General features: G+C 43.0%; 2 protein-coding genes across 2 annotated transcripts; one reads left to right on the top strand and one right to left on the bottom strand.

Moving 5' to 3' along the window:
• Positions 1-9: 9 nt before the first annotated feature.
• krr1 (KRR1 small subunit processome component homolog) lies at positions 10-6,181 on the top strand. Its single transcript, XM_005941968.3, has 10 exons — positions 10-164; positions 667-842; positions 1,616-1,750; positions 1,895-2,020; positions 2,332-2,415; positions 2,723-2,779; positions 5,025-5,195; positions 5,323-5,400; positions 5,518-5,614; positions 5,747-6,181. The coding sequence occupies exons 1-10, from the start codon at positions 89-91 to the stop codon at positions 5,905-5,907; spliced, it is 1,161 nt and encodes a 386-aa protein (XP_005942030.1). The 5' UTR covers positions 10-88; the 3' UTR covers positions 5,908-6,181.
• Positions 6,182-7,322: 1,141 nt separating this feature from the next.
• Positions 7,323-13,007, bottom strand: glipr1a (GLI pathogenesis-related 1a). The gene is made up of 6 exons (XM_042227045.1): positions 12,494-13,007; positions 11,646-11,894; positions 11,430-11,533; positions 9,252-9,358; positions 7,752-7,778; positions 7,323-7,600 (listed from the first exon to the last, which is right to left on the bottom strand). Exons 1-6 carry the CDS (start codon positions 12,662-12,664, stop codon positions 7,449-7,451), a joined length of 810 nt encoding a protein of 269 aa, XP_042082979.1. The 5' UTR covers positions 12,665-13,007; the 3' UTR covers positions 7,323-7,448.

Raw genomic sequence — 13,007 nt, 5'->3', positions numbered from 1 at the left:
ATGTTAGAAAGCTTTTATTTTTATTTTAGTAGACGCTCCAGGTTGCACCAGGAAGAGTACTGTACGTCACTTCCGTTTCTTCTCAGCAATGGCGTCCTCCACAGCCAGTGACGGCGTGAGTGAGGAGCAAACGGGGAAAAAATCGAAGAAGACTAAAAGCCAAGGTGAGTTTGATTGTTTCGCGTCAGGTGAGGTTAAGTGACACCAGCGAGCCGTCCCGCGTGAAGAACAGGATTGTTTCCCAGCTTCAGACGACGGCTGCGAGCCATGCTGGAGTTCTGCTAGCATGGCGGCTCTCGCGTTGTAAACAGATTGTTTGGTGAGTGCAGTTACCCTCACTCGCTAAATGGTCGCATCAAGAAAAAATAACCCGAACATTTACTTTTCACATACTTAAACTGACAAGTGTTTGCTGACGCCGGGCAGCTAGCTATTACCTGCCGGGATTCAAACACGTTTCCAAAGTCTGCAGCCTGAGTCGCCTCAGCCAGGGGAACACGTCGATGATGAGAATTTCAAACGTGTCTCCGCGTTCCTTCAGTATATCTTTTCAATATTCTGTCTCTAACTCACTCTGTTCCCTTTGCTTAAGTATACCTCGTGTTGGTAGTCCATGCCTCCGTTGTAGTAACGTGGTAGTAACGTGACTTCACGTGCGTCCTGCAGTGGATGAATCCGAACTCCTGACAGTTCCCGATGGATGGAAGGAGCCACTGTTCACCAAAGAGGATAACCCCCGCGGGTTGCTGGAGGAGAGTAGCTTTGCCACCCTCTTCCCCAAGTACAGGGAGGCCTACTTGAAAGAGTGCTGGCCTCTGGTGGAGAAGGCTTTAGGAGAGGTGGTGAGTCAGAACAAGCTGCTTGCACTGAACACAGATGATAATACTTGTCTGTCAGCTGTATCTCAATTATAATGTAGCTCAATGAAGGAAGTAAACCTTTTTTTTACCACTTTCTTTAGTCTAATCAGGTTGTATGCTATCTTGTATTAATGTATACATATAGTGGATATAAAGTCTGCACTCCCCTGTTAACAGATTTACAATGTAAAAAAGGTTCCAGGATAAATAATTTCAGGGTTTTAAAATGTTATTGTGACCTATCACCTGTAAGTTCAAATGAAAAAACACTGAAATCTTGTAAGTGGAGGAATAGAAATGAGAAATTCAGCACTAGTGGTCCAAATGTGTTAGTTTGTGTTCTTTTACTCGGCCAAATCACTACAACAACATATGCTGACCACACAACCTCCTGAGAGGTTGTGTGGTCAGCATATGTTTAATGCCTTGGAAATTGTGGAATGTGTCACTGTTTAAAGATGCCCACGACACCTTCAAGCAGTGAGACTTCTTTGATGCTTTGTAAGCTCTTTGTATCTTTCAGCAAAGGCCACGGTCCACAGTGTCAGAAAGTCCTACAGCTGAACTATATTTGAATTCATTTTGAACACTGCCACATCCCCAGTTATTATCACACATTATTTTGGTTTTATTTCTCTCCTCTGTAACATTTTCTCACAGTTAAGTGTTAAGTTGGCTCTTACATTGGCAGCTTTACGAGGCTGAATTGCCGACCTGAGCTGTTCACATACTGAATCATTTGTTGTTGTTCTCAGCACATTAAACCTTCTTTGGACCTAATAGAAGGCAGCATGACAGTCTGCACCACTAAGAAGACCTTTGACCCTTATGCCATTGTGAGAGCCAGAGATCTTATTAAGCTGCTGGCGAGGAGTGTGCCATTTGAACAGGTAACACTACTGTGCCAGTTTGCGGCATGCACAACATGTAGATTTCATCCTTTAATGTTTTGGAGTATGTGTGTGATTGCTGTCACTAAGCACTCAGAGTGATGCAGACTTTTTGATACCTCGGTGATGTGTTGTTGCCTCCAGGCTGTAAGAATATTACAGGATGACATCGCCTGTGACATCATCAAAATTGGCACTATGGTGAGGAGTAGAGAGCGGTTTGTGAAGCGAAGGCAGCGGCTCATTGGCCCCAAAGGCTCCACCCTAAAGGTGAGTCTCACACCAGAGTCCAGCTTTCTGAGGTCTTTCTGTCTGAAGTTAATCACGGCTTCCACAGAGTGTTGTGATGGATGTTAGGAAAAAGTAGGAGAATCCAATTTGTTTCTAAATCATGAATTGTGCATCTGTGTCACTGATTTTCACCAGTCTGCAATGTAAACAAGTCTGTGTTGTGTACTTTTGAATCAACGTCAGTAGGTGGCAGCATTTATCGGCCCATGTGTCTTTGCAACTCTCGTTAACAGATGATTTCTTTTGAAGTTCTGTCTGTGTGCTTCATGTTGCCTGTTGCTTCTCTGCAGGCACTGGAATTACTGACCAACTGCTATGTGATGGTGCAGGGGAACACGGTGTCTGCACTGGGACCCTACAGCGGATTAAAGGAGGTAAGACTGTCAGTAATGGGTGACTAAACATAATAAGATCAGTTGTATTAATGAAAAGGTGCCTACGCTGACTACTTTAGTGTGTTTGTTTATCCTGTGACATCAGGGTATACAGAACCTCCTGACAGCTAAACATCTGAGCCCACTGTGTGGGTTCATGCGTGGGAGTAAAAGAGAGAAGTTGTTGGTGTAATACAAACGCTCTTCAGTTTGGGTTTAGCTAAACCTGATGGAGAGGTGAACTGTGACTGTAATGAGGCAAAGAATGTTGAAGCATTTATGATTTTCTTCTGCCTCTGCTTTTCAGGTTCGTAAAGTGGTGTTGGACACCATGAAGAACATTCATCCCATTTACAACATCAAGGTGCGTTCAAACTGCTGCAGAAACAATAGTCAGAGTGAAACTGCGCTGCATTCATGCCCAGTGATGATGTTTTCCATCCTTGTTCTTGATTTCCTGACTGAAGTCCATCTCTCTGGGTTTGCACGCCAAGGTTGGCTCAGCCCAGAGCTGAGGGCATGAAAGGGCATGCTTCACAGAGCTGACTATTTAAAATAGGACTTCCTGTTTTGTATGAGTCACAGAATGTTATTTAAATTGCCTAACCAGTAGTTACAGCTTACAGCACTGTGCAGAAGTCTTTAGCCAGCCATCATTTTAATATATTTTACTTCCATGGAGCCAGACTTTCTTGTAAAAGTGTGAGTAGTAGCTCTACATTTCTTTTCATTGGGTCTTTTCTTCCCTCATTCCTTTACAGTCGAGGTACCTGATCATTTTCATAGGAATGTTTTTCCAATATTTTACAACAGAAAAATATTCCTCCTGAACAGAACATCACCTGTTGAGCTGGTTCAGGCATCAACATAATGCCTCCTTGAAAACCTTCCAGGCTTTGAAGAAGCTATTCTTAAGGGAAATTAACTGGGAAAAAGGGTTAAATTACACAAGCCCTGAACTAAAAATGTCAACAGGTCTGATGGATTGAAACTCTAAATGTTCCTGTCCGTATTAGAGGTTAGGACAGAGATACAACAGTGAGTTTCCAGCGTCTGTAAAGCACACTGGAGGTTCTGTCGTGGTTTCAGTGGTGGAGGTCTCGTCAAAATTGGTGGTGGTCTGCTGATTGCAGAAAAATACCTTCAGATTCTGAGCTGTCATGCACTACCATCTGGAAGACATAACAGCGATCTCAAACTCACTGCCAATGCAGGAAAAGTAGAGCTGGGCGATAGAACGATAACGATATGTGTTGCGAAATAACTTTTTCTCGATAGAAAAATTAAACTATTGCGATAGACCTCACTCTCTTGTGCTCTTAAAAAAAAGAAAAGAAAAAGAAAAAGAACAGCCAATCCAAATTAAGTAACGCAGAGCCGAACCAATCACAGCCGCAGCATCACGTGACTTGTTACGTACAGCACAAGTGCCAAGCCGCACATGTGTATTTGTTTGGGAAGCAGCCAGCCGCCGTGCCGCCCGGGTAACGGAGGAAATGATTGCGCCGACTAGAAACATCAACCGAGCGTGACCGAAGGTTACCGAAGAGAACACAGATGATGGTTCCAACGCCGGAGAGATTGTCGAATGGAAGAGCCACAGAAGCTCCGTAGTGTGAAGGTATTTCTGCTATTTCAAGTCTGACAAAAACAGAAGCTGCACTGTAAATGTGCCGAAAGCAAGTCTGGAAATACAATAAACTGGTGCAGCTCAGTCTCTGACTGGAAGCGCTGATTCGTCATTCGGCTTTTGTCAGACTAACGTAACTGTTACAGCTGTTTGAAAAGCTCAGCTACACAACAAGGAGAGATTGAGAATTTCCTTTTAGTTCTCAGTTTATTTAATGTTGACAAAAGTTAGTCAGTTTTGTCTGTTCTTCTGTAAAACAAACTAAGATTTATTTTTAGAATTCATATTTTGTTTCTAAGTGGAATTGACAGTTTAGTCTGTTTCGTTTGTTCTATTTTGAAACTTAAACGCTTTAGCGGCTGCCTTTTGTGTAGTTTGCAATATTTGCCTTTATTTATCTGAAAAAGTCTCATGTTCCTTAAGTACATCTACCCTGTTGAACTTATTATGGGAAACAAATATTTAAATAAAAACAAGCTGCTGATTATTTCACATTTTACTTGTGAGCAACGGCACATTTAAATCTTACAAATATAGTTATTTGGCTGATATCGTGATAGATATCGTTATCGCCTGAAATGAAAAAATCTTATATCGCCCAGCTCTAAGTAAAAGCATATCTGATGGAAAAGCAGATCAGTGCTATTCAAACTGTGTGGGATCATCTTGTGAACAGAACAAAAGAAGAGCCTTGGAATTTCCTCTGAGACGTTGACTTGTTGGAAATGTTCTTTGGTTTCATTGGTTTCCATTTATGTTTGCACGTTTCAGTAAATCCCTCCACTTACCGCTGCACTTATTTCCCAGTTTTCTAGCAAAAAACGAAATAAGCGACTTTTGCACAGTGCAGTCTTTAATAAAACAGCATTTTACTGCAGTCACTACATAAGGTGTAAATACACAACATGACCAAAGTATTGCATCTTTATAACTGCTGTTCTGCCCCTCCATCACCACCACCCACGGCTGCAACCATCAGACTCTGATGATCAAACGGGAGCTGTCCAAAGACCCCGAACTGCGGGTGCAAAACTGGGAGCGCTTTCTGCCCAAGTTCCGACACAAGAATCTTGCCAAGCGCAAGGAACCCAAGAAGAAGAGCGTGAAGAAGGAGTACACCCCGTTCCCTCCTCCACAGCCAGAGAGCAAGGTCAGGGGAAGCATGGTTGAAGAATTTCAGTGTTTCTAATGTATAACAAACACACACAACCGCTGAGACTAAATTGCATGTTGAGGCAATTTAAAGTACGTTTCAAATATGTGGACTTCCTATGCAGGTTGACCAGGAGCTGGCCACAGGAGAATTCTTCCTGCGGGAGAGTGTGAAGAAAAGGAAGAAGATGGAAGAAATCAAGGTGAGAATTTATGGTGGCTTTGTCTCTTTCGGTTTTCTTCAGGCTGCTTTTGAGTTTCAGTGGCAGCAACCAAGCATTGTGTAACGTCGCCTTTGTAAACTTCCTTCCTCTTTGTAGGTGAAACAGGCCACCGCACTGACCAAGAAGCAAGAAGAGCGGAACAAAGCCTTCATTCCTCCTAAAGAGAAGCCTCTGATGAAGAAGACTGCTAAAGGTAGAAATATTAAAACAAGCACTGATCTCAGAACCTAGCAGTGACAAATTAAAGGAAAATCCTGGATTCTTGAGCACTTGGTATAGCTTTGCCCTTAATTTGTCCATTCTTGTCTCCTCTATGTATCCACAGCTCCTACAGAAGGCAAGCTGGACATCGAAGCTATAAAGGACAAAGTAAAAAAAGCCAAAACAAAGAAACTGGGTGCTCCACCATTAAACCCTGCACCTCCCACCAGCAGCACCACTGAAAAGAAGAAGAAGAAGAGCAACAAAGCGAAAAGCAAAGGCTAACTGTGCACTGTTCCCTGTGCTGTGGCACTTGTTGGACAGAGAAAAGACTCTGAGCTCACAGCAAGAAGAATTTCAGTGAATGTGTAGAGCGTGGATCAAGATGATGCTTCGTCTGTCTTGACTTTCCTTTTTACATGTTACACAGTGACGGGAATGTGTTGGTTTTTTCCTTCTGTTTGACTCGCTTGCTATTAATTATTTCCAGAGGAAAAAAATGTAAAATTAAAGGAGTTATTTTTTCTTTTTTAAATAAACTAGGTCTTGTTTTCTTACATTTCCCTTAATTTCCATTTTTGCTGTGTTACCATAGATGTCCAGTCTCCAAAACCTTAAAGAAATACACCCATTATTAGGCACACCTTTCAAGGCCTGGGTTGGACCCTTTTTGCCTTCTGAAGTGCTTTCTTTGATTTGCACTATAATGGGAATAAGGCATTCCAATCACTTCCATGGCTACAGGTGTATTAAGTCAAGTATCTGGGCATGCAGAGTGCTTCTACCTGTATTTGTGAAAGAATGGATTGCTCTCAGGAATGCTATGCTCCTAAATATTTCACAGTAAACTGTTGAATGGTATTACATCCAAGTGGCGAGGCGCAGAGTATGCAGAGATCACCATCTTTCTTTAGAGTCGATCACTACAGACATTTTCATGGCCCCAACTTTGTGGGAGCAGTTTAGGGACTGTTCCAACATGACTGTGCATCAGTGCACAAAGCAAGGTCCAGAAAGACCTGGACAAGCAAGTGAGGTGTGAGTAAACTTGACTTGAGTCTTGACCTCAGTCCAACAGAAAACCTTTGGGATGAATTAGCAACAGCGAGCCACGCCTTCCCATCCAACATCAGTGTCTGACCTCACATAAGGGCTTCTGGAAGAATGGCCACAAATTCTCATTTAAAAAAACTTCCTAGAAGAGTTGAACCCAGGCCTACTGCTCTCTGGCTATAAGACATATGGTCGCCTGTTCACCCACTGAGCCTAACTGTGCCCCCCACTCTGCAGCTGGATGTCACTCAAGTTCATGTGTGTGTGTGTGTGTGAAAGCAGATGAGCGAATACTTTTGGGAGTATCGTGGACGTTAACCACGTGCTGGACCACCTAGTGACCACAGATCTTGGTCCATATTGACATGACGGCATCACACAGTTGCTTGTCTGTACATGAATGGTGCAAATCCCCCATTCTGCTCTTACTGGAGCCCAACTGATACAAGGTTTGTGTTGTGCATTTAAAAATGCTCTTTTGAACGCGTGGCCGAGTCACTGTTGTCATCAGCTCGTAGCAGTCTGGCCATTCATCTCTGGCCTGACCACCTTAAACGTGCTGTCAAATGAAAGATTACTTTTGAGCACTGACTTTGTCGTTGGTGCTATAATGTGAGACTGATAGTGGAGTTGATAGTTGATAATAATTAAGCAGAGATAAAAGTAATTTTATTAATTTTCATACATGTTACATTTGTGGGCCGAAGCCTCACATGGACAGAATAATTTGCTTAATGTCTAAAGGAAATCAGTGTTGCTCAGGCCAAGCTGCTTTATTCATAGCAGAATGCATCAGGGTAGAAGTAGTGGACTACATACGCTGTAATGAAAGTGAAGCTGAGGGCAACCGGCCGAGCGATCAGAACGCTGACAGAGCTAGAGCTGCTGGTATCCGAGGTGTCCCAGTCTGGGCTCCAGTTGTAGCCTGGAAATGCAAAAATGGTTTTTATGACAAATTCTGAGTCCAGAATCTGTGCTGCTTACTTCATTACTACACACTGACAAACTTCAGCTGTGGACTTTTAAAGCCACCCTTCACTGCTATTATTTTTTGCCTTAATCACCATCAGACTTACTTTTCTGTGAATCACGTTCAGGACTACCTGCAACAACATTAAGACACATGAGAACAAGATGACATTTTTTAAGATGTAAACGCACAGCTCAATGACTGTGAGTAATAACTGTATTTTACCGCATTCATTAATCCTTAATCATCCAAGTAGCATACAGGCTACTTAGACTTATTTAGTGACTTTGGTTATAAAATAATAGGAAAAAAATGTAATTTTCTCTCGAGCCCAAAATAGTTGAGGAGTTGCAGAAATGTGAAGCAAACCTGGGCGGAGCGGAGTTCCCTGTCTCTGTTCAGACGCTACCCTGTGATTGCCTTGTGCTAAAGTGAACATCACCATGAAGCTTGTTGTCTCTTTTTTCTGAAACCATTTGAATTTTGCAACGGTAACCAAGTTACGGTCATTTAAAGAGAGGATGTAAAATGGACCTCATGGTTCATGGTAAAAAGATAAGGGGGTTAGTCATGGTGGAAGATTAGGTGCGCCCCGTCCTCCACCTGCTTCCTTCTTTTTGTTTGGTCTTTTATAAGTTTGTCCTACACCAGCTTTTATGTCATACCTTTTCTCTTTTTAGTTTCAGGAGATACATGCAGTCCAAGTGGGGTTTTATATTATTATTAAATACTTTAAAAAATGTTTAAAACCAGTGTCACTTCCAAGAAAACACTCTGACGTTTTTGGCCTCCTCCATCCATCCATCCATTCGCTTCCGCTTATCCTTTTCAGGGTCGCGGGGGGCGCTGGAGCCTATCCCAGCTGTCATAGGGCGAGAGGCGGGGTACACCCTGGACAGGTCGCCAGTCTGTCGCAGGGCTAACACACAGGGACAGACAACCATTCACACTCACATTCACTCGCACATTCACACCTAGTGACAATTTGGATTATCCAATTAACCTATCCCCACAAGCTGCATGTCTTTGGACGGTGGGAGGAAGCCGGAGTACCCGGAGAGAACCCACGCAAACACGGGGAGAACATGCAAACTCCACACAGAAAGACCTGATGGTGGAATTGAACTCAGGACCTTCTTGCTGTGCGGCAACAGTGCTAACCACCGTGCCACCGTTTTTGGCCTCCTTTAGTCAGAATTCTGCTTTTTTGATGAAGGGATGTGAGTTTTTCTCTTGGAGCTCCTTCACACCACCATAAATGTGTTTTCCTATAACAGAGGGCCTGGGCAGCATGCACGGTGAGCATTCCAGGTTGCAGATTACAACCCTCAGACAGCACGCATGAACTTGTTTATTTACAGTGAGTCACATTTGCTGACACAGGACATGATTCATGAATCCTGTAGGTTTGTGAAAATGACAGCAAGAACATTACTGTGCAAATGTCAGTTAATGAGGCCCACTGTGTTAAAGAGTTAATATCCATGCTGATTTCTAATCAGAATTTTCACATCTTTAAAATGAGCTGGGCTGAAATTTGAACTTGTGGTTTGATTGAAGATAAGCAGCAACTTTTCACACTGAACCAGAGACACTTGATACTTACGACAGAGTTTATTCTCACAAGTGCCGCTGCACCTCAAGCAGGCTCCCCCCTCAGATGCATATGGGTGCTGTCCGATTATATTACCCCTGTAAAAGAAAAGAAACAGGCTCAGTCACCTCACCACACTCTAGGTGGAAAATTTCTGGAATTATCTTCACTTCCCCTTATCATCTTACCTCCGCCTCCCACGTTATCACACACACACACCACACACACACACACACACACACACACACCACACACACACACACACACACACACACACACACACACACACACACACACACTCACACACACACACACACACACACACACACCTGCTTGCTTCAACATAGGGTCATTTTAAAGATGACGTTTTTTTCTTTCATTGTTATTGTCAAAAGATCCCAGAAAAACATATAAATCAGTGATATTAATTTGTTTCTCAGTACTTTCTGCTTATAGTAACCTCTTTATACCACAAAAAAGGTTTGGGGAGAAGGACAGGATAAAAGTGAAACTATGGAAAAGAGCCAAAGATTATTAATAACTTAACACACAGTGTTAAGTTATTAACAACAGTCCATGCTGCTTAGGGAGGGTCCTAAAAGTGAGAGAAGTGGCCTGTGAGTATCTGTGTGGCATCCATACTAAGAGCTGTTCCAATTCAGGAGCTACAAACATCCTTGCTAAAAACATGCTTCCTTTAGCATAGGATACACTGGACCTTTATGAAAGGGGAGGAGAAAACACTGTCCCATAATTAATTGTGGCCATTCATAAAAACAACAGACATTAATTTTAAAAAGTGTCTCAGATCATTGTAACTGCACCCTTGCTCCCTTTTTCAGTTCATTCACTTGTCATTAGTACATGAGGATCTGCCTGGCCCAGGCTGCTGCAGACTGGCCCTAAACTTTCCTTAGTCTTTAAAATTTCACCTTTGAATCATACTGCATGATATTTTTTACAGACTATTTTCGTTTGTATGACTTCCATAAAACAACGGGGTTAGAACACATCGTCCCAGGTAAGATTTTGTAGTCTGTCTTCTGCAAACAGGAGTTTCAGAACGGCAGACATCCAGCATCACATTGTCAGGGAGAGACCATAGCTGGACTGGCCATCGGCCCACCAGGCCTGGTGGGCCGATGGTGATTTTTAGTTTTTATGGGCCGATGATTTTTTGGGGGTTTTTTTGTGACGGTATAAACAGTGAAAGGTGGTGGATTGTCCAGATGCTGACCGGTGTGTAAAAATAACTCAGTTGTTTGGTGGTGGCTATGGCGGAGCTTCCACAGAGACCAGCAGGTGGATGAGGGAAAGGTTAGGCAGGAGGAGCAGAGACCCGAGGTGGCCGCCGGTCCGAGCGTCAGGTGAACTGAACTTCAGGTAAGAAGTTATGACTAGGGATGGGTACCGGTATCCAGTGCCATTGTGGCACCGCTTCTGACATAAACGGTAGTAACCAGACCGAAAAGCAGCGCACATTTTGGTGCTTTATTTCTGTGCTTTATTTTCCCTGAGATGTCAGACACTTTGAATTCTAGCCAATCATTTTACCTTTTCAAGGATAGTAGGCGGGCCCAAGTACGTACGTTCTGTTAGAGCAGAGCTACAGATTAAAAATGCCCAAGGCGAAGCGGTCAAAAGTCTGGCTGTACTTCACAGCAAAATATGCAAACTCAGCAGCAACAAGTGCTGTAAGCTGACACTGTGCAAAGGAGGTAACTTTTCATAAGGTTTTTGAGACAAGACGGGGCCAGGGAGCCAATGACAAGAAGCCAGTATGGGAGAGATATGCTCAGTCTTTCTACTCCAGGCCTCGAGGGCCGGTGTCCTGCAGGTCTTAGATGTGTCCTTGATCCATCACAGCTGATTTAAATGGCTAAATGACCTCCTCAACATGTCTTGCAGTTCTCCAGAGGCCTGGTAACGAACGAACCATTTGATTGAGGTGTGTTGACCCAGGGTGAGATCTAAAACCTGCAGGACACCGGCCCTCGAGGCCTGGAGTTGCCCACCCTGGCTCTAGTTCCTGTGGGTACTCTCACAGCAGGACGAGTTGACTGCGGCATAACACATACGTATAAACAAATTCCTTTTTTCACATGACACTCAGGGCAGCCCAGAATAACCTGCTGAGACAAAAGTTTTCATTTGCTAATTTCACTGTGTTATTTAAACATGTTTTCAACTTAGTTGCATACAAAGAGGACACCTTTTTTATTAGTGAAGTGCTTGATGCCATCTGGGCACAGCTGTACTGCACATCCAACTTTGTAGGTGCTGGCCCACACAACCTGCAAAGACCAAAGAGGTTAAAGTGTCACATGCAGAAAAATATACAAATCATGGTTCACTTTTTTCTCTTTTTTTTCTCCACATTATGCGTGCAGTAGAAAGGTCACATACCTGTGTGTAGTGGCCACAAACCTTATTGCAGCTGTTCTCTTGGTAGCTGTAGTCTTTTACTTCATCCACCCATCTCTTTATGGCTTTTGATGTATTAAATTGTGATGGTGGATGGGCTGTCCATATGTTTTCTCCCACAGAGGGAAAGGTAGGGTGCACGCGGGAAGCATCTTTGAGGTAAATGTTGTGATCAAATATACAGCGCTTTGCCCACGCTTTCGCAGTAATGGCTAAGGCCTCATCCCACGTCTGGATAAGCAGATACAGAAGATTTGAAGCATTAGACCTCATCTTTTGTTAATTCAGTTTTTTCTAACACACTAGTTTCATTTTCGTGCATACACATTTCTGACTTCCTCACTGTTTTTCTAAGTCAGTACATTACATTTGTGATACACAAGCAGAAGTAAAAAGTCAAATGGCTGAGTCGACTTCCAAACTTGTGGCGAGGTTTTTGCCACAACATTTGCAGTGCACTTTAGCCATGCCAGAAAGGCAGTTTGAGTGCAATCTATTGCACAGTTTTGTTGTCACCGAACTGTTCTTTATTTTTTTACTTACCGAAGATCTTTTCTACCTGTGACTATCGGTGGCTTTGTCTGTCTTTTACATTACTTCCTCTGACTTCTGCTTAATAACGTCATGTGTGAATGTGTTGCATGAAGCTTTGTACAACTGTACATGCTTTAATAACTTTCTTTCCCTCACCTCCTCATTCCCAACAAAGTCTGCAGACAGATCACAGAAGACATGAACAAGTCATTTTTTCTATCACTGCTTACTCACTGTGATTTTATTACTGCTTTCCAGAACTAGAGAGAGGAAACAAACGCCATTTCTTCACGTACCATGTACAGCATGTCGGTAGCAGGGGGACTGACAGATGACCGCGCCAAGTTGTGCTCCTTCACACATTCCTCAATGAACTTCAAATCACTGATTTCTGGCAGTGAAATCGAGCGCACACCAGAATCCAGGATAATGCAGGCCCACAGCAACCTCTCCACTGCACTCGCCATGCTCCAGATCAGTAAAGTGAAACAAGCTAAAGCGGTGATGTTGTGGTTTGTTGTCGCTTTGACATCTGTCAAGTTGCTGCAGGAAATTACACTTTGAAGAGGAACAGGATGTTCTTACAACACCTAAGAAACCAAAACATGTTCAGAATGGTTCATGTATACATACATAAAGAATCTGCTAAACTGAGATAAAACAGATGTGGCTCATTTATGCTTCTTCTCGCCTTTTTGAAGTCTGAATTTGTTACTTTCTCTGAATATTTGCCTAGTTATCCTGACATGTTCAGACAAGATCTGGCCTGGGTGCCATGTTTACATTTTTTTTCTTTCTTTCTAGAAGAAA

This window comes from Haplochromis burtoni, unplaced genomic scaffold (assembly GCF_018398535.1).
Source record: "Haplochromis burtoni strain Fernald_Lab_line unplaced genomic scaffold, NCSU_Asbu1 Contig_241, whole genome shotgun sequence".
NCBI lineage: Eukaryota > Metazoa > Chordata > Actinopteri > Cichliformes > Cichlidae > Haplochromis > Haplochromis burtoni.
The sequence above is the reverse complement of the archived record's forward strand: the minus strand, read 5'-3'. Positions and strand labels throughout refer to the sequence as shown.

What these genes read in the sequence shown, in the direction of transcription:
- glipr1a (XM_042227045.1), bottom strand. Translation starts at nt 12,664, where the DNA reads ATGGCGAGTGCAGTGGAGAGGTTGCTGTGGGCCTGCATTATCCTGGAT. An exon ending in TTTGTGGCCACTACACACAG is followed by an intron (nt 11,534 to 11,645) that starts GTATGTGACCTT and finishes TGGTCTTTGCAG; the next exon opens with GTTGTGTGGGCCAGCACCTA. An exon ending in GTCCTCTTTGTATGCAACTA is followed by an intron (nt 9,359 to 11,429) that starts AGTTGAAAACAT and finishes GAGGTGACTGAG; the next exon opens with CCTGTTTCTTTTCTTTTACA.
- krr1 (XM_005941968.3), top strand. Translation starts at nt 89, where the DNA reads ATGGCGTCCTCCACAGCCAGTGACGGCGTGAGTGAGGAGCAAACGGGG. An exon ending in CTCCACAGCCAGAGAGCAAG is followed by an intron (nt 5,196 to 5,322) that starts GTCAGGGGAAGC and finishes CTTCCTATGCAG; the next exon opens with GTTGACCAGGAGCTGGCCAC. An exon ending in GATGAAGAAGACTGCTAAAG is followed by an intron (nt 5,615 to 5,746) that starts GTAGAAATATTA and finishes ATGTATCCACAG; the next exon opens with CTCCTACAGAAGGCAAGCTG.